We start from the raw sequence: 20,752 nt of genomic DNA on the forward strand, positions 1-20,752 counted from the left end.
AAAATGGTAACATTCATAAACCAGTAGAAGAGCACTTCAACCTCCCAGGACACTCTGTAGCTGACTTGAAAGTTGCCATACTTCTACAAAAATCTTCAAAAACAGACTTCAGCGAGAAACTGCAGAACTGGAACTCATATGCAAACTTGATGCAATCAGACTGGTTCTGAATAGGGACTTGGAATGGTTATCTCACTACAAGAAGTAATTGTCACTGTTCACACATTCTCACCTTCTAATCAACAGTTGTGAATAGGCCTCATCTTCTCTAACTGAATTGACTTTGTTAGCACTTACCCTCCCCTCCCCATTGTTGTTTCTTATTCTTGGACATATATATACCTCCTATCTGTGATTTCCATTTCACGCATCTGAAGAAGTGGGTTGCAGCCCATGAAAGCTTATGCCCGTCGAAATTTGTTAGTCTTTAAGGTGCTACAGGATTCTCGTTGTTTTTGCTATATACAGACTAACACAGCTACCCTCTGGAACTTTATTTCCCTGTCTTTCTCCTTACTCTTTATTTTAAACACCAGGCAAAAATTGCACTTTTGAACGACGTATGACTCCCTATAGTAGTGGATATAACAGAAATGCCCATCACTGACCAGGATGGCCTCCTGGCACCATCACAAACAACGTTTGAAGCCAGGAGAACCAGACCTCATCTTGCAGATAGAAAATGTTCAACTGTCTAAAATTTATGTAAATAGTATGTAGAAAAGAAAACTAAAATTGAAAGAAAAAAGCTAGAATAAAGTCAATTACCGTATTTCCCCATGTATAAGACACACCTTTTTTCGAAAAATTTGGGGTCTAAAAACTGGGTGCGTCTTATACAGTGGTTGTAGATTTTTTTACCGTAATACATCTTTTTTCAAATTTCGGGCCTCAAAATTAAGGTGCGTCATACATGGGAGCGTCTTATACATGGGGAAATACGGTACTAACTAACTACAGAAAAACTAACACTAACACTACTACTAACTAACGGCAAGAGAAATTAGAGTTGAGGAGATCTCAAAAGAACAACTGCTAGAGCTCTGTCTCAGGCTGAGGTGGTTGAGAAGAAACTTAAAGTGGTTTGCCTGGGTAGTGCTATCTAACAATGGGATGGGGCACGAGATTGACTAACATGGATGCATGGGCCAAATGGACATTGCAATGAGAAATCTACGATCAAAGGTGCAGGGGGTGTGCAAGCACACCTACACCCCATATGGACACTACTCAAGAAGAAGTATCTTTCAAGTCAAGGGCAGCATAACAATCACCTAGGGAAGGGATAATGGAGGGCAGGGTGACTATACAAATTTTTTTTTTTTAAGTATTTGTTCAAGTTCCACGGGTCTAAAATAGACCTGAGACCCCCTTTACTTCTGGGATTACAAAATGCAGCATAGAAACACCTTCTTAATGATAATGAGGAACATCTTCAGAGCTCCAACATTCAAAACAGTTTGTACCTCTTGGATAAGTCTGCAAAAGAGAAGAATGAGGGGGGATTTGATAGCGGCCTTTAACTACCTGAAAGGGGGTTCCAGGGAGGATGGGGCTAGGCTGTTCTCGGTGGTAGCAGATGACAGAACAAGGAGCAACGGTCTCAAGTTGCAGGGCGGGAGGTCTAGGTTGGACATTAGGAAAAAGTTTTTCACTAGGAGGGTGGTGAAGCACTGGAATGGGTTACCTAGGGAGGTGGTGGAATCTCCATCCTTAGAGGTTTTTAAACTGAGGCTTGACAAAGCCCTGGCTGGCATGATATAGCTGAGGTTAGCCCTGCTTTGAGCTGGGGGTTGGACTAGATGACCTCCTGAGGTCCCTTCCAACTCTAATATTCTATGATTCTATGATAAGACCATTGTGAGAATGGCCCCTGAAAAGGGATGGGGAAGAGGGGTAGAAAGGAGGGTTAGAAACAAACTGAAGAACGTATTCCAGTTCCACAGGGCTTAAAACCCTATGATCTGTTATACTATGAGTCCAAGCACCTAAGAAGTGGGATAGGCTATTTGGAAAAAGTAGGGAAGAAAACTTAGGATCCTGACATGATGGTACTCTGTCCTAAATGAGGATGTCAAAAACCTACTTGGAGAAGTGGACTGCTTAGAGGAACATTTTGCAGAGGAAGAAGGAGGTGGTCTTCTGTTGTATGTTTTTATTCATTTCCTGCACTTGTCAGGATTCCCTGGAGGCTAAAACACAACCCTCTACACTGGCTGAAGGTGGTATTGCTTCCTATTTGTGAATGACAGATATATGCCCAGCGATTTGAGAGTGGCCCTCAAATCTTTTAAGGTATGCATGACCTAATTCATTTTCACCGAAAATAGGGTGTACCTCTCAAAAGATCCTGGATAGTCTGCTGGATTTCTGAAGGAAAACCTGATGACTGCAGCCAGGAACAGAAGCATATAATTCTGGCAGATGCCATTAGTCTACCTGTGTAGAGGGAGGTCCTTGCAACTAGTTTTACCCTCTCTACTGTGGCATAAACTTATGTCTGGTCTCCTCTGGTAACTTATCTGTGAATTTTAACATGTTGTTCTAGACTGAAAAGTCATATCTAGCTAGGAGCACCTGCTGATTTGCAATATAAAACTGTAGAGATTGAATACATTTTCCTTCCAAAAAGATTTAGTTTTTTTGCATCTTTGTCCTTGGATGAAGGATGGCCTTTGATGGGAGTTCTCATTCATTGCTGAGACCATTAAAAATCCTGAGGTAGGGTGAGTTTAAAACTACTTGTACCCTTGAGAAGGGACATTACACCTCCTCCCCGTGCTTTTGGCTGTTGGAGGCAGGAAGGTTGGGGACTTATACAGGGTCACTGTATGTGCTAATATGGCCTCACTGATGGATAAAGCCACCCTAGAAAGGTCTGCTGAGTTCAGAATGTCAACTAATATATGTGGACTCTCCTGACCCATTTCAATCTGGATATCAAAAGAGCTAGCCACTCTCTTTAGGAATTCTTGATAAGATTTAAACTTAGCCTGGACAGGAGAGGATGCCCCTGAACTCATCACCTCATCTGAAGAGGCTGGTGAAACGTTCATAGGTGGCTGAACTTGGAATGCCTGTATTGTTGAAACTTCATGGACTGAGTTCTGCTGGGAGGCAGTCTCTGAATCTTGTTCATACCAGGAGCTGGACTTATCTCCTCTTGAGATTTCATGTGATGTCTTAGCACCAGGAGGTACCAGTGAGGAACATGATGTAGGCAGCATCCTCTAAGTGTTCCAAAAATGACCAGATAGGGCATAGGACCCCAGTTAAAATTATTCCAGGGATCCCTGTCTTTAGAGCAGCTGCAATAGTCATATGGGTACTGAGATCTGGCTCTGGCCAAGATAGGTGATGGCATATAAGATTTCTTGTCATGTGTATGGGTTACATAGGACCCAATCTCCAATTCAGAGGAAAATCTGGAGTAGTTCAAGGGCCGTAGCATTGCAGCACCTTTTAATTCTAGAGCTCGAGATCTCTGATCTGAGGTCATCGGTAACAGGGACAGCTTACATGGCTTATCCTGCAACAGCACCATACAATTAGGAGCTGGGGGCAGATATACCTTGCTCACCATTGGTACTAAGGGCTGATGTTCCACCTCCAAAGTATGCTGAGAAACCCCTGTCAACCTGAGCCCTCCAGAGCTTGCAACAGAACCAGTACCGATGAGGCTCTCTCCTGGACTAGAGAGGAGTCCAGCACAGAGAGGTAGAGCAAATCTCTTGCTGCTCCTTTTGCCTCTGGATTTGTCAGCACTGAGAGGCCCCCCCTGGTCCAAAGATTGCTGCACCAAGGAAGACATTGCAGTCATCAAAATCAGTCTTGGTGGCCTTCAGGCAGGTGGCAGAGTCAACGACTCTGAAGGGAAGAAGCCAAATGCAGTACTGGCAAACACAGAGCCAAAGTTGGTGCTCTATCTGCAGTATCCACTCTGCTACTCAAGGAAGGTACCAGAGACCTACAGCTCCAGGAAGAGGCAGACCTTACAGCCATTGGTGCTCAGTTGTTGTCAGACTACTTAAGTGTTTTTCATGGCACTGGAGAGGGGAATTGGTGAGTACCCTCAGATCTTCTATGAGTTGAGATTGCTATGTCCAATGGAGCACTTCAAGATGGGAAAGAACTCCCCCAGTCTGTGTACCTAGTGGCTCGGCTCTGACAACAGACGCAAGGCAGCCTCCATCAAAATGTGTTACAGCTTCACCTGTCTTTTTTAGTACAAGATTTGAAGTCTCTACAAATTTGGCACTGGTCATAAATGTGGCCCTCACTCAGACACTATAGGCACCTAGAAAGAGGATCACTAACTAGCATGAGCTTCTACATGCAGCACAAGGCTTAAGACCTGGGGACTGATGCATGCCCTGGCACCAAGCATTGATACCTTGCCTCCCAAGAAGAAACATGGTGCTCAAATTCATTTAAAAATGCAAAAAACTTTTCTATACTAAACTACAGGTACCACTAAAAACTAACAGTAAACTATTTTCAAGGAAAAATTGCACTTTACAGTGAGGAAAAACATGTACATATGCAAACAGAGATGATCCAAATACCAACTGAAGGCAGTAAGAAGGAACTAGGCAGGGATCAAGGCCAGCTCCACCCTATATAGCATCAGCTAGCAGCACAAGTGCATGCAGGGTGCTTGTGCCACCCTGACAAATATTGCTAAGGAAAACACATCTCTGGGTCAGGTGCCCTGGGCATGCACACACCTGAAGTGGATTGGACATGTGCAATCACTTGATGAAGACAACATCTTTCCAGAAAAGGAACTCACAAGGCAGCGAAACTGCAGAACAAGCTGAGCAAGAAAAATCCAAATTGGCAACCACAAAGCCCAGATCCCTCAGGGGAAGAAGAGAAGAGGAAAGAAGGATTCTTGTCACTGTGATGTGCTGAGACGTTACAGGTGGGTCTGCACTCTGATCACTATAGGCTCAATTAATTCCCCCCAGTGACAGCTGATTGAACAATTAGCTAATCAGAAGGAGAAAATGGGGAGGTAAGAGACTAATTAGCCCTCAGCTGGTTAACCTGATAAAAACCAGGAAGGAAGTGTTACGAATTGGGGGAGAACACCGCTAGCGGAGGCTAAAACATAAGAACTCCTTAGAGAGGGGGGGAATCTCTTTTCCTCTTAGAGCCTTAGCAAAGAAGGGCTGAAAGTGTAGATATTTAAAACTGTAATGTTGTACTGTGCTGGGGTTGGGGTGGAAGAGTTTAGAATAAAAAACAGCCTAAACACTAACAGAAAGTGGGTCTGAGAAGTTTCTGGGGCATCACAGAAGTGTTGCCTTTGTTACAGTCACTAAAGAAGATTTTGGTGAAGTAATTTCCAAGTTTAGGTTCCTAAAATCCTTCCAACATGCCAAACTGGATGAAATTAAGGCTGATCTCAGTAAAATGGGGATGAAAGTGACTGGTCTGGAAACAAGCATGGGAGAGAGAGTGAAGGCAGAATGTTCTCTGTACGTAAGAATTTAAATGCTAAAAATAGAGAGCGAGAGATCTGGCAGAGAAGGTGGAAGACCTGGAGAACTTTGAAAGGAGAAATATCTTAAGGATCAAGGTCTCACTGAAGGAGTGGAGAAAGGGGATCTAATGCAATTTCTAAAGCAGGCTCTAAGTACCTTTTTAGACTCAGGAGAAGACTGAGAGATTGAGAGAGACAGAGCTCATAGAGTCCTGTATGCTCCCACTTTACATTCCAATAAGCATGATTTCATGACTACCCTACTTTCTACAAAAAAACAAATTTTAAAAAGAGCCAAAGAGCTTCCTATAGTAATGCTAGGGGATCAAATCATACAGTAATGCTAGGGGATCCTATAGTAATGCTAGGGGATCATCTAAGACCTGGCAGCTGCCACTCTAAAAAAGAAGGAAACTGGCTAAAGTCATAACAGCATTAAGGGAAGCTCATATAAGATACAACAAGTTAGATTTGTTTCAACATAAAAAGCTGAATTGACAATCATATGCACAAAACAACTATATCATAAAAAGGTGACAAAAGTGATAGATTACTAGCTAACAGAATAAAAATTTAAAAGGAAGTAAAATTATACCTCCAATCTGGAAAGCTCCAAATGAATTGGCAACTGGTCCAAAATGTATATGTGAGACTTTTGCAAACTTCTAAAGGAGACTTTTACTCCTTATAGTCACTTGACCATAAGTTGATAGAGGAATATTTAGCTAAAGCTAACATACCAAATCTAGAACACCCAGGCCTAGAAGCTCTGGAGGAAGATATTAAGCCAGATGGAAGATCTAGAGGTTATAAAGTCCCTAAAAATGGTAAATCTCATGGCCCTGATGGATTTTCTCCAGAATGCTATAATTTTTTTAGAACACAACTAATACAACAATTAACAGACGTCTTTCACGAATACTTGGAGAGAAGCACAAATTGTCGTCATCCCAAAACCTGGTGAGGATTATCCAACTGTGTGTCTTACAGGCCTATCTCCTTATTTAATCAAGATTCAAAAATTTATGCTTCAGTCCTAGCAAACAGACTGAAAAAAGTATTACCTAGATACATTAAGAGAGACCAGAAAGGCTTTGTTTTAAACAGGCAGCTCCTGGATAATAGTAACAGTGTTTTAGACCTGAACTTCTTTGCAGACTTTACAAACGAGTCCCATATATATTTATCACTAGATGCACTAAAAGCTTTAGAGAAAGTAAACTGGTAGTTTTAAAAAAATACTCTAGATTCATTTGTTTTAAGCCTTAAATTTCATAATTGGATTTCTGTCTTATATTCTAACCCATATACCTGGTTAAGAGTAAGTGGGATATCTATCAGAAAAATTTCCCCTTTTAAAAGCAGATGCCAAGGATGCCCATTTTCACCTTTTCTTTTTGCCACAGTAATGGGGTCATTTGGCCTATCTATCAGCAATAATCCTAACACACATGGAATAAAAAACAGGGAATGCAAATTATCCGTGTATGTAGACAATGTCATGTTATTTGTTACAAATCTAGTTCACATACTATAAGAATTGCAAGAGTAAATCTTAAAATTTGACAAAGTGTCAGAATTTAAAATAAATTATGACAAGTCAGAAGTCCTGAATGCAGGTGTGGACTCTGATCTACAGAAGGATATAAAAGATAAATACAAAAACAAATGGGTAATTACTCCAATAAAATACTTGGGAACACATATTTCTAAGAAGGCACAACTTGTATAATATTAATTATACTCCTTTGATTAAAAAAATCACAACAGATCTGGAAAATTGGTCAAAATATGAAATTTCAGGGTTAGGCAAAACTGCAGCAGTTAAAATGAATATCTTACCCCAAAATAACTTCTTTCCCCAAATAGTTCTAGTTTCAGGAAACTCTTAGATCAAATGGCAGTCCATGATAAACAAATTCATTTGGGGAAATAAGAAAGCCAGTGTTAAGCAATCTACTTTATAAAGGCCATGTAAAAGGGAGGATTGTCTCTATGAAACGCTAAGCACTATTATCAAGATAAGTCCAAAAAAAAACATGATATACTGCATAACACCAAACCATGATAAGCAGAGGGTAGAAATAGAACAAGCTCATTTTTGTGCAATCAAACTCCACATGATTCCCGGATAAAGAATTCTTAAAGGCCAAAATCTACTATTAATTGAATAGTCAATGAAAGCCAATTTGTGCACTGTAGTTGAATGCTGAAAGTTAGGGATTTTCAGTAGGGGAGACAGCAGGGGTTGTTGGAGCATTTTGGCCTAAAAGTGCTAACAGAGATTTGGCCAGGAATGCAAGAAAGCAACTGGGAGTAGAAGACATTGGGAAAAGTGTGAGCCAGGAAGAGCCGCAGTTGGAAGAATGGGTATAACCAAGAATTTTGGAGGAGCTGAGAAGTTAAGCAGCTGGGAGTGGGAAAATTATTGGCCAATTTGAACAAAGGAATGAAAGCAGCAGTTGCAATGAGCAACAGGGAAGCCTAGAAAATGTCTGGAAATATACTTTCTATATAACTCAAGTGATAGCAGAAGCTGTACAGGAAATGGGTTTGTCTAATACTATTTATATATATACATATACATACACACACACACTTGTAAATTCCCACATGTGCATAACAAGAGCTGCTAAGCACTTTTGGCCAGATTAATCCACGGTGTGCACTACATTCTCTTTACTACCCCAAAACTACAAGGTGTTGTGCACACATCTAGGTGCTGCCAAGCACCCACTGATGCTAACAGGAGTTGAGAGAGTTGAGGAGTTGAGGGTGTTCAATTGGAACCTTAATACTAAAGACTTAGCTGCTTGAACGTAGGATGCATCACTACCAAGGTTTTGTGTCAGCATACAACATAAAAATGCTCTCACTGCACCTCTGTGCTTGCTCTTTAAGTAGTATGTGATGCCAAATCAAGATTTCACCAATGGAGTTAAGCTTGATCTTGCTGATTTGAAATCTGGAGTCTTCAATGTAATTACCATTGATTAAGTCATTTGCACATTTTAAAAATTATTTTACATTTTTGTTTGTTTAGGGTAATTATTATAACAGATCTCCTTAGTCCTCCAGCTTCCATCTTGTGATGAGACAACCCAACATCCACTGGGTTGGTGATGTCAGTGTCTATGTCAATATTCTCATTAGAGATCCTCTGCTCTCAACATTTTACTGTGAAATTGTGTTTTATTTTGCTTGTTAAGACACCATAACAAATTTTAGTAATATAGTGTGGGAGAAATTTAGAATCTTACTCACTGTATTTTTAACTCTTTTTTCTTCTGTCCAGCCCTCACTAACACTGTCTTTATGGCTCTCATACCAAAATCATAATGATCCTAAAAAACAATAAATATATGTCTTTAGAGAGGCTAAAAGAATATTACAATTTCTTAAACAATATCAGACATAAATTGACATATGCATTTGAGAACAAGAAAGTCAGTGGCACTGCTTGGATGCAGACAAAGGCAAAATTTGGCCCTTGAACTGTATATTTTCTATATATAAAAAAATTATTCAATTTGGAAAAATACAACCCAATGATAGAATCAAACAAAACAGGTTTGATATAAAAATATATATCTAGATAAGAAATTTGTGAAACTAACCAATGACAGCTCAGAAAAGTGAAAGGTAAGTCTATCCTGTGTACTTAAGAACTCATGGCTAAGTGACAAATTTACTAAATAAATTTTAATATAATATGATCAAATCAAGGATATTTTTTGGGGGGGGAAAGCAATAAATTCACATGATGGAATAAACTCCTGCAAAATCTATTTTTCATTATTAAATGACTGATCATTTTTTAATTGTAAAAGCAAAATAAAATCAGAAGAATCCTAATCTGTATTTTGCTGTTTCTTGGAACTAAAAAAGAAATTAATGTATTAAATTTAAAAATAAATTATTAGAAACAAGGATTTCCTAAGATGATAATACAAAGGTTTGTTTAAAATGTGTTCAAAACCTACTTAGTATTAATAGTCCCCTGAGATATTTGTTAAAATATTGCTACAACATAAGCTACAGATGGATTTCACATATCCTCTGCGTGCATGTACAAGCCTCCCCACCCCTCATATGTATATTCTGCAATATATATAATACAATTCTGAAAATGAAGTGTTGTTGTAGTGGTGTCAGTCCCAGGATATACGATACACAAGGTGGGTGAGGTAATATCTTTTATTGGACCAGCTTCTGTTGGTGAGAGAGACAAGCTTTCAAGCTTACACAGAGCTCTTCTTTATGGGAAAAGTATTCAGAGTGCCACAGTTAAATATAAGAGGGAACAGATTGTTTAGCACATATAGTTAACACATATATCAAGGGACCATTCAAGTTGAAGTGGCCCATTAACACCCCTCCCGTCATAAGGAAGGGAGGGATGGAGAAAGGCAGTTGTGTGGGTAACATTGTTTGTGGGTTACAGATTGTCGTAGTAAGCCATAAATCCAATGTCTATTCAGTCCATGATTTTTAGTATCTAGCAAAGTTATGCACTAAGTTCACTAAATGCCCCAACAACATCTACGTGGGTGAAACCAGACAATCACAACACTTTTGAATAAACTCACACAGGAAAATGATAAAAGACAAAAACACCATATCACTTGTGGGTGAACACTTTTCAAAAGACAATCACTCTATCTGACCTATCAATCCTCACTCTCAAAAGAAACCTGCACAACACTTTCAAAAGATGAGTCTGGAAGCTTAAATTCATATCTATGCTAGACACTAAAAATCATGGACTGAATGGAGACACTGGAATTATGGCTCATTACCACAATCTATAACCCACTAAAAATGACCCAATAGCTGCCTTTTCCCCTCCTTCCATTTCCCCCATGACTGGAGGGGTGTTAAAGGACCACTTCACCTCAAATGGTCCCTTGAAATATGCTAACTACTTATGCTAAACAATCTGTTCTATCTTGTATTTAGCTGTGACATCTGAGTACATTTCCCAGACCTAAAAAAGAGCTCTGTGTAAATTCAAAACTTGTCTCTATCACCAACAGAAGTCGGTCCAATAAAAGATATTACCTCACCCACCTTCTCTCTCTAATTCTGAAAATGGTATTTTACCTGTTGTGACAGCTGATTGCTAGCCAACTGGTAAAGATTGACCAATTTCCCAGATAGTGACTTTGCTGATTTGAAACCTTCTGAAAATAACATTACTTCAGCAATGAGTTGATAATCTGGTACCATCATTGAGACAGGGCGAAACAGAGATTTTAAATTGTCTGGTAGTTCTACACGGCCTTTGTACCTGGTGAAGAAGAAAATGAGTCAAACCTTCAAAGGTTACATCTGTATTAATTAATTATCTGGGAGTTAGAATATTAAGAAACTAAAGAATGATTTCTCAAACACAAAGAAGTTATAGTATAGGTACGGTACTCAGTCAGATATTTATTTTAATTACATAAAAATATGTTAGTATTATCCTAAGGGAATTAAATAGTGAAGTTTTGTTGCTTACATCAACACATTTTAATTAGTCCACAGCAGATAATTTATTTTAGGATTCCCAGGTTATAACAATTTCCCTCTAGTTTAGATGTTTTGGATAAATACAACTGCATGCATGCACACTCATTAGTTTTGGTATAAAAATGGGCAGGTAATATCTATTGATATGCTTCTAATCTTGGTTACAAGTATGTAAGGTTTATACAGATTCAGACACCTGTAACTCTTCTTGCCTTTGTTGGGATCTGTGCGTGTTTATCTGGCAGTCAGTGCCTCTCAGGATTTGACACAAAATTCCTATTAATGCATATCGGAGCTATATTTATGCATCTCATATGCATACACATCCTTATACTTTTATTTTATGGAGCAGCATAATCGCTGTACACCAAAAGATGGTAAACATTTACATTTTCTCTTTTGTTATGCCTACACATTAGTGAAAAAAACCGAGGAATCTTGTTGTAAAGAGAAATGGTACTTGCAGTATAACACAGGCTGCCCAATTAAAACTATACAAGGCAAAACACCCATCACAACAGTTATACAATAATCTGACCAATTTGAGTTAACATGTGCCATTAAAACACATGGGGATGAATGCAGATAACAAAAATTCATGGATCAGTAGCAAATATGCTCAAAGACAGAACATTGAGATGAGAATGGCTGTCCATTTTAAATTCATGACTCTTCACTCAAGTCATACAGTAATTCTGGATTAACTTTCAGTAATACAAAAATTAATTATTCTGAATATGAAAAAGGTTCCTTTTTGCTCATCTAAAACAAGAATACTGTTGCATAGGAGGCAGAGAGAAGCATTTGTCTCATTATCACTTTTCTGTCCCCTGAGCCAGATTTTAAAGGTGCAAACATATTCTTCTCCCTTCACCCAAGGAACATATAACATTTATCTCAGAACTTCTTAAATGTATAATTTCTTCTGAATGCTTATAATGGAGCCAGCAAAAGAGACTTCTGAAAGGAAATGGTGGCATTATGACTCAGTCTTTTATTATCATATAGTACTTTTCCCAAGACCCATTCATTCAGTGTACAAGATGTTCAGGAGATAAGGCAAATATTCAATACTTCTTTTTATCCTCATCATTCAACATGTGGGCCCATGCTTCAATTACTTAAACCATCCTAAGCTTGCAATGAATACAGAATTATTAATCTTCTCTTGGGCTTTTCTATCATTCTCATCACTGCAATATCTGAACTAACAAACATCCCTCTAAGATTGGGAAGGTTTTCACAAATTATTAAATGAAATTAAGGCAAAAACTGTAAAATCGCCATTAATTTTAGACACCTCAGGTGATTAATAATTCTATAATCACTGCAGGATTTGAATGGTTTCCATAAATAAAGCATGGGACCACACATTGATTGATAAGGATAAAAAGAAATATCAAACCACAATCTCTGAAGCACCATCTATCTTGTACACTGAATAAGGCAGAAGGAAAAATAGTATGTAATTATACAATTAAAGATGATCATAATGAAAACACATAATGGGGCAGTGTCAACTGCTGTGTGTGCAATCCTTTTCTTTGTGGTCCAGCTCTTTCCTTTATTCAAGTCCAATTAGTCCAGTCTATGGGAGGCATGGATCAGCGTTCACATTACACTCCCTGTCAGTACCCTGCCCAAGTTGGGGAAGCTAATGATCCAACCAGTGTACCAAGTTCGATGAGGAATCCTGGTCACATGGCACCTGAGGCATCTTGCGCATGCACTAAGAAGCAGCGCAGTCCATCAACTTAACATAAAATGAATCGCTCAGTCCTTAAGGTTCAGGGCTTGCAGTCTTCCTCTACTTCCCAGGATGTTAGGTTGCCTGAAGGCAGCCTGGTGTTAAGTTGTTTACCCTATGTAATCTCAGGCCATTCTTCTTCCCTGTCTCTCTCTTCTTCTTTTAGAGCTGCGCTTGTTTTCTTTACTGGTCCCAGCTCTGGGTGCTTGTCTCCATAAATAGCAGTTCTGGCAGCTGGTCTGAGGTGTGGTCCCTGTCAGCCGGGAAGGCTCTCTTATGCCTATGTTCTGTATGGGGTTTGTAAACCTCATCAGAAATCCTCCCTCTCAAGGCCAAGTCCTCAAGGCCTTCACTGGAGAACACTACTTCTCTTGACAGAAAATCGGTATTGCGATGCAGTTTTCCTGCCCAGTGCTGTATCCAAAAGTTATATGGTTGCAACGATAGATACTACTTCATGATCCTGGGATTTATCTATTTCATTATATTCAGCCAGCGCAAGGGGGCATGATTGGTAAGCAAAGTAAATTCGTTCCCCAGGAATAGTACTATAGGTTCTCTATCAACCACTTGGCAGCCAAACATTCCTTCTCTATTACCGAATATAAATCTCAAAAGAAAAGATCTTCTTGCTGCTGTACATTATCAGGTGTTCTTCTCCATCTATCTCCTGAGAACAGAAACTGCTCCTTGACCTACTTTGGCGGCAACTGTTTTCAAGACAAATTTCTTTGTGAATTGTGAGCTATACAACACTGGATGTCTGTAGAATATGTCCTTCAAGTCTTGAAAATACCTTTTGCCATATGACTCATCTTGGGGCAGTGTCCTTCATTAGGTCAGTTATTGCATTTTGTCACAATAGCCACTGCACTATGAATTGGTGGTAGCCCGCTAGTACCTAGGAGTGCCCATATTTGCATTTTGGTGGTGAGAGTTTTGTGGGCCTGTAACTCATGGACCTTATCCACCAAGGGGCAGACTTACCTGCCACTGACCATGTATCCCAAGGAATGGACTACCCGTTTACTTACTGAGCACTTGGCAGGGTTAGCCATTAACCTTGCTTCCCACAGTGCTTGAAGGATGGTGGCTACTTTGTCCAGATGGGAATTCCAATCTTTCCTATAAATGACTGTGCTACTGAGGTATGACACTGCATGTGGATTATGCAGTCGGACTAATCACTCAATCAACCACGGAAAAGTAACCATTGCTCCATGCAACCCAAAGGGCATTATTTTAAAATGGAATCAGCTGAGCAGCATGTAAAAAGCAGTCTTCTCTTGAAAGTCAGGTGTTAAAGGAATTTGCCAGTACCCCTTCACCAAATTCAGAGTTGTGCTGTATGGGATGTACCTAATCAGTCTAATAGTTCATCCACTCACAGCATGGGATAGGTAGGCATCACATTTTGAAACTGTATTCTCTTTTCTGATGTCTATACAAAAATGCAGTGAGCCATCTGGCTTTGAGACCAGCACAACAGGACTCCTCCAATCACGTTGGGATTCCCGTGTTATCCCAAGTTCTAAGATGGCCTTGAACTCTTTCTCAACAGTTCTTCTCGATTTGTTGGGGATTAGTCATAGTTTCTCCTGTATTATTTTACTGAGATCAGTATTAATATGATGGTATGAAATGGACATATTCCTGGGGGGGGGAGGTAAAAGGGAAAGAGGAGGGAGAGAGCTGAGAACACCTCTGCAAATTAAGCCACAGTTGAGGTGCCTGCTCCTTTTGCTGTTGGTTTAGGTTCTCTCTGAGGGTCACTAAGTTTTTTTCAGGCAGTCGTTAATTTGGGGTCCCAGTTCCAAGTCCTCAGGGTTTGGTATGACAAAGCTTCAGCAAATTTACATCGTAACTTTTTTTTTTCCCCTGGTTGTCTGATTAAATACTCTAAGGTTCCTACCTTCTTCACACCTTATGAGGTCCTTGTCACTTGACCATCCCATTTGATTCTGAGTTTGAAAGAAGCAGCAGAACTTGGTTGCCTAGCTGGAAGGCACATAGTTGAGCCTCTTTATTATAATGTCATCATTGTCATACATGCACTTCTTTGAAGTTTTTTTTTGAATGTAGGAATCCAGAGTCGCTAGTCTCTCACATAACTTTAAGATATATTGTACAAGGTTTTTGGCTCTTGGAGCCTGGATTTCCCATCTCTCCTGCACTAGGTCTAGTATGCCTCTTGGCTATTGTTCATACAACTGTGCAAATGCGGAAAATCCTGTCAAGTCTTGTGGTACTTCCCTGATAGCAAAGAGCAAAGTGGGAGTAGTTGGTCCAAGTGCCAAGGGTCCTGGATGAAGAATTTCATCTGTTTAAATCTTTTAACTAGGCCATTTGTCTGCAGATAGTACACAGATGTGCATAGCAATTTGACTTTCAACATACCACAGAACTCTCTCATCAGCCAGGACATGAAATTAGTTCCCTGGTCTGTCAGGATCTCTTTGGGGACACCTACTCACGAGAAGATCTTCTACAGCTCATTAGCAATAGTCTTGGTGTTTGTGGATTGGAGTTGTATGGCTTTCAGATCTCAGGTGGCACAGTCTACGTTAGGGCTCCCCCACCATATCCCCCCTCAGTTCCCAAACACAGTTCGATGGAAAGCAACAGTCCAGAGTCCAATCTGCAGGCACTCTGCGACAGGTTTATCGGGGGTTACACTGACAAGCTTAAAACCATAACTGTACCTCCAAGCCCTTTACACCAGTTGGGTTTATTTCTCTATATGCTGATAGAGTTCCCTCCCCTTCAACCATAGTTCTGCACACCCATAGAACTCCCTCTTTCCCTGACCATGGCTCTGTATGCCGACGAAACCCTCTCTTCCCCCTCCTACACTTTGGTAGGGTTAATTATACCTATAGGCCCCCTACCTCCCCTGTACCATCTCCTCCGGAATCTGGTCATATTCCGTTTTGGGGGGTCGTGAGTCTAGGGTCTTTGCCACCACCTTCTTTGTACCTCATGGGAGGGGCTGGGGAGTGGGGTTACATCTGATCAAGGTTTTTGTACCTCAGCATCTTTCCACCTCTCTCCCACCCAGCTTCTGGGTTACTATAGCAACTCCTGCTCGAAGATGCTCCCTTAAATTCTCTCATTACAGAGAAGCAAAACTTTTACTCTGTTTGGGGTAAGTTTAACCTTGTGCTTTCACTCACACTCTCTCTTATTTGCTGTCTAGTCTATTTGGATTAAAAGAAAGGCAATTATTTAGTCTTTCACCTTATTTGCTTCACATTCTCCTAACAGTCTACGATGCCAAGTATATGCTGGTGTCCAGATACACTCTTTCTAGGGGGCCTATCAGGTTGACTCCTATTTGTTTGAAGTGGCCCTCCACCATGGGAACGGGTATTACTGGAGCCCATGGGACACTTTTGGTGGCCACGAATTGGTAGTTCGGACATGATGTACAAAAATTTCCAACTCCTTTGAGGACCCTTAGACGGTGTCTTATCTTTCCTCAGGTGTCTCACACAAGAAATTGCATGTTACAAATGTAGGAGCTAACAATATAACCATGGCACTAGTAACTGTGTACGTATCCTACTGCATCTGCTTGTCTTGTTCTATGTGATATAAAAAGTCCATTTTGAGGGGAAAGAAAGGATATTGTTGTGTCTTCAGGGGTCCACCTCCTCATTTTTGATTACAGCCACTTGTTTGAAGGCCCAACTCAAGATCTCATGTCATTTCTTTGCTCCACGTAGAAATCTGAGAAGACTTTTAGCTTCTCCAGGTCCAATTACTGTGGGTGTCTCTCATCTGGACTCATGGAAGAACATTCCCTGGCATCTTCTGCCTTGCCTGGATTGACTACAGACTCTGTGATCTCCATTATACTTCCTGAGGGAATTGCCTAACTCACCTCTCACCCTTCTAGTCACTTCTCTTTCCAAGACTTTTTCCTTCTGGACTGGGAGGTGGGTAACTTGGGATCATTAAAGAGCAAAAGAGCCCCTAACATTTCTTTCGGGGTATCTCCTTAAGGGTCCTGAGCTAAGGGGATGCACATCCAGTCTGGCCCTAGCGACACTGGGTAGGGGAGATGGGGACACACTTATCTTCATCTGCCCCTGGTTCCCAGCAGCAACCAATTTTACTGTCATGCTGGGTAAAATTAGAACATCTCCATAGTTGTATAAGGGGGATTCCAGTCCCCTGTCACTAAGTTCCCTACTGTACCTACTATCTGTTCCCAGATAAATTTCTGATCACATCCCAAGTCTTTAAGAGCCAGTGTTTCTTAGCCATTTACCTCTACTGAAATTGTGAGTTTTCCCAGGGCTTTTTTCTGTGCCCTATTCTCTCTTGTAGACACCTGCACAAAGTTACACTCCATGTATGGGCAGTCACAAAATCTATGTTGTTGTTATCCACGTGAGTAGCAGACTATTGTATCTGGTCCTTGTAGTCTATCAGTCTTGTGTCTTCTTTCCAAGTTTCACCGAGTTCCTACATTGGTATGGGATTGGTAGGGTATATAATGTTGTGGACCTGCCACCACTGGAGAACCTTATCCGTGGACCCTGCAAGGGGCACCTGTCACTTATCCTGCTCAACAAACTACTAAGTGTCTGGGTTTTCTTGGGGCTTACCCAATATTGGCTGACCCCACCCCATGATATTCAATCCATTTCCTTTCCCATGTGTAGGAGTGGCTACTTCTGCAGGAGAGGGCCCCCTGATGGTTTTAGCAGCCATGCAGTCCTCCATAAGATGGGTTGCATCTTCTAGGGTTATCAGACAATGTCTCCAAACCCAGTCTCCGTTTGCCAGTGGAAGGATCTGTACAAACTCCTCCGACCATGAGTTCTGTGATCTGGGTTCCCAGACTCTGGGACTCTGGGACTCTGGCTTTAACTAATGCCAGGAAAAGTATTTAAAACTTTGGGTAATCATCTGTGGCCATGGTCAAGGATTTGGGGGGCGGAGGGGGAGGGCTCATGGAGGAAACATTGACAGTAGGTTTCTAACCAAGCCCAAAGAACTCTCCAGAAGAAGAGGAACCTGAGGAAGGGATACGTGTACAGGTGTGTTAATTATTTTGTACAGGTCTGTGTATTTCTCATGTTACTAAGTAAAGAGAAATGATCTTATAGAAACCTGTGCAAAGTCTATCTATTTGCTGGCCTTCACTATCATGTACCCCCTGAAGAGGAAAACTGTAAACCAGAAGCTTCGCACCTTTGGTGTTATTCTAGGGAATGTGCAAAAGCTGCTGGAGAGGCTTGGGGGAATGGCACTAAGTTTTCGGGGGCCTAGGCAACTGGGGCTTCAGAATCCCCACTAAAAAAAAATGCATCAGACATGAGGTCTGCACCTGGGATGTGTGCCTAGAAGCCCAAAGCCACAACAGGGACTAAACTCTGCCCAGCCCCAGCATGCTAAAGACAAGCTGGATTCAAAATTCACAGCAGTCTAGTGAGTGTCCAACAGTGGGAGCTCAGCCAGATCTGTGACAGTATGGAAGGAGGTCTGAAGTGGGAGAAGAATACCAAACCAGGAGCTAGGCAGGTGACTGGAAAGAAAAGCAGACAATGAGAGGAAAGATAAGAAGAAACAAGATCTGAGAAGAACAGACACAGAAGACTGAAATGGAGGACAAGCAGCTCAGCTTTGAGGTGATAAGTGACTGGAAACCAATATGAAGGGAGTGACAACCATAGTGGGCCAAAGAGGAAGACAATTATGGCAACAGTGTCTTGAATAGACTGCAGGGATACAAGGAGACAAGCCAAGAAGGCCAGGAGCAGGAGGTTTCAGTAGTTCAGACTCCTTTGGGGTTACCAAAGCATAGACTAAGGTTTAAAGATGATGAAGAAAAAACAGATTTTCAGAGGTATTATAAAGGAAGAATCACATGACTTGGCAACAGCCTGATAAGAGGGGAAGGGCAGAGGAGGCAAATACAGCTCTATAATTATAAGCCTATATGACAGGGTAGAAGTTAGAATGGTTGTGACTATAAAAAGGGAGAGGGAAGTGGGGAGTCAAGAAATGATGAATTCATGACACAGAAAGTATACAAAATATAGTGAGCGAGTATGTTAAAAAGGAACATACTGATGGATCCTGGAACAAGTTACAGAAGAAAGAGAAAGTAACTCTTTAGTTACAAATGGACAAATATTTTAGCTGATCTAGAAGATAAACTAATGCCAAAAAGCAGCCTAGTACTTAAAATATATGAGGTACCAAAGGGGAATTTTGAAGCTTGTGCATCAGCATTCTCAAACAAGTCTAGCTTTCACTGTCACTTACCCAGGATTCATGGTAATAAAGATTCCACAGGATGTATTGATACGTATTTCTTTTCCTTCCAGCACAAATCTATTATACAAAGCACATTATTAATAATTTATCAAAACATAAAGAAAAAACCCCAAAAATATTCTCTGCAAATTTAAATTAGATAATCATATAATGTGTGTTAACACAAATATTAGAAAGATACAGGCGCCCTAAAATGCATTTTAAAAAAGCAAAATTATGAGGGAGAGGGGAAAAACAAATAAAGATAAAGGACTCGGGGTCAAATCTTGAACCAAGTTCAAGTCCCAAGTAAATGGGCCTTTCACAGAGAATCTCTGAGAGGGTGAAAATCCCCCATGGGAGGAAAGGAATGACTAGTGCTTCCATTACTGTAGTCTATGGCCTATAGTAGTGACTGTAGCCTCTGCATTCATTCATACATACATACCACGAAGATTTTGGCCAGGGAATTTGCACAGCCAAGAGCTAAAACTCTCCCTTCAGCTTCCTGGCTCAAACATCCCCTTCTACACTGCTCCAGAGAGAGCTGCTACCAAGCACTACTATGGTGAGGGTACAGCATCCACCCATTGTGCAACCCCTTCACAGTTTCCTCTTCCCAATCAACACATAGCAGAACCTAAGTGATTTTGGTGCATTTGGGCTTTATGTACCTATGGAAGGGACGAGGGCATGATTTAGCTTTCTGTTTCCTTTTTGGAAGTGTGATGAAGCCAAACAGATATTTAGGTTTTCTTCACACAACATTTGAAACCATGCTAATAATTGCTTAAGTGTGTTTGTTGCTAGCAAACTTCCTCTGAACACAGTATACAAGGATTTCCTTCTGCCCCATACTCTGCTCACTCAATCATGCTATAAGCTAGCCCCTTGAAGGTACACTATACAATAGCTTCATGGCACAATCATAACATGGCTCTTAGCAAACCAAAAAAACCAACCCTTGCCCAGACTGCTCTAGAGAAACCATCCTAATCCTGCTAGGAATGGGGTTGTTATCAGAACAGGATCAACCATAGTGTGGAATAGGTCTAAGAAATTCAACTGCCTTTCTAGAGCTAAAGCAGTCAATAGCCAGTTTGATAAGATGCTATTACTTGCAAAAGGACCAAGAAAATAAAAACAAATACCTGATAACATGGCTATCTTTTGCTGCCTTGATTGTCTGAATCTGTGAAGCAATTACAGACAGAACTTCTATATCTATGCGATTGAACTCATCAAAACAACACCATGCTCCAGACTGAACTAGTCCACAGAAGAATTTTCCCATCATCTTAAAACAAATTTAAAAAAAACAAAACAGAAAAATAACAGAAATTAGTATTAATAGCTGAAGCTTTAGATGATTTTTGTAATAAAATCCTTGAAAAACTGCAATGTCCTTTAAACACAAGACAGTGAAAGAAAAAAAGAAAAAAAATTATCTTATTTACTGAAGGGAGCAGAAAAGTAGATACAAAGTGTTCTCTGATCCTAATCTAAACCCTATTCTGGATCCAGATCTGCACAAAGCTTCCTGATCCCCATCTCTAATTTAATTGTATTCACTTTTCCTTAACACCCCTCCCCCTAAAAAATTCATATCATCATCATAATAGTTTTGAACACACGAACATACTATAGTTGAAAGATAGAACTAGGAGGGAAACATGAAATATTTTTGCTTTTGAAAGCTAAATTATTTAATAGATGAGACAATCTTAAAAAAA

General features: G+C 40.4%; 1 protein-coding gene across 1 annotated transcript in view; it reads right to left on the reverse strand.

Annotated features, from left to right (window-relative positions):
- Positions 1-20,752, reverse strand: part of DNAH14 (dynein axonemal heavy chain 14) — a 584,657-nt gene that overhangs the window by 322,663 nt on the left and 241,242 nt on the right. The window contains exons 37-40 of the mRNA XM_067564773.1: positions 20,171-20,316; positions 19,029-19,097; positions 10,592-10,778; positions 8,753-8,832 (exon numbers count right to left, since the gene is read on the reverse strand). Of these exons, the coding sequence (XP_067420874.1) occupies positions 8,753-8,832; positions 10,592-10,778; positions 19,029-19,097; positions 20,171-20,316 (482 nt within the window). The remainder of the gene's footprint in view (positions 1-8,752; positions 8,833-10,591; positions 10,779-19,028; positions 19,098-20,170; positions 20,317-20,752) is intronic.

This window comes from Emydura macquarii, unplaced genomic scaffold (genome assembly GCF_026122565.2).
Source record: "Emydura macquarii macquarii isolate MOO-44397 ecotype Brisbane River unplaced genomic scaffold, CSIRO-AGI_Emac_v2 contig_2676, whole genome shotgun sequence".
Classification (NCBI taxonomy): domain Eukaryota; kingdom Metazoa; phylum Chordata; order Testudines; family Chelidae; genus Emydura; species Emydura macquarii.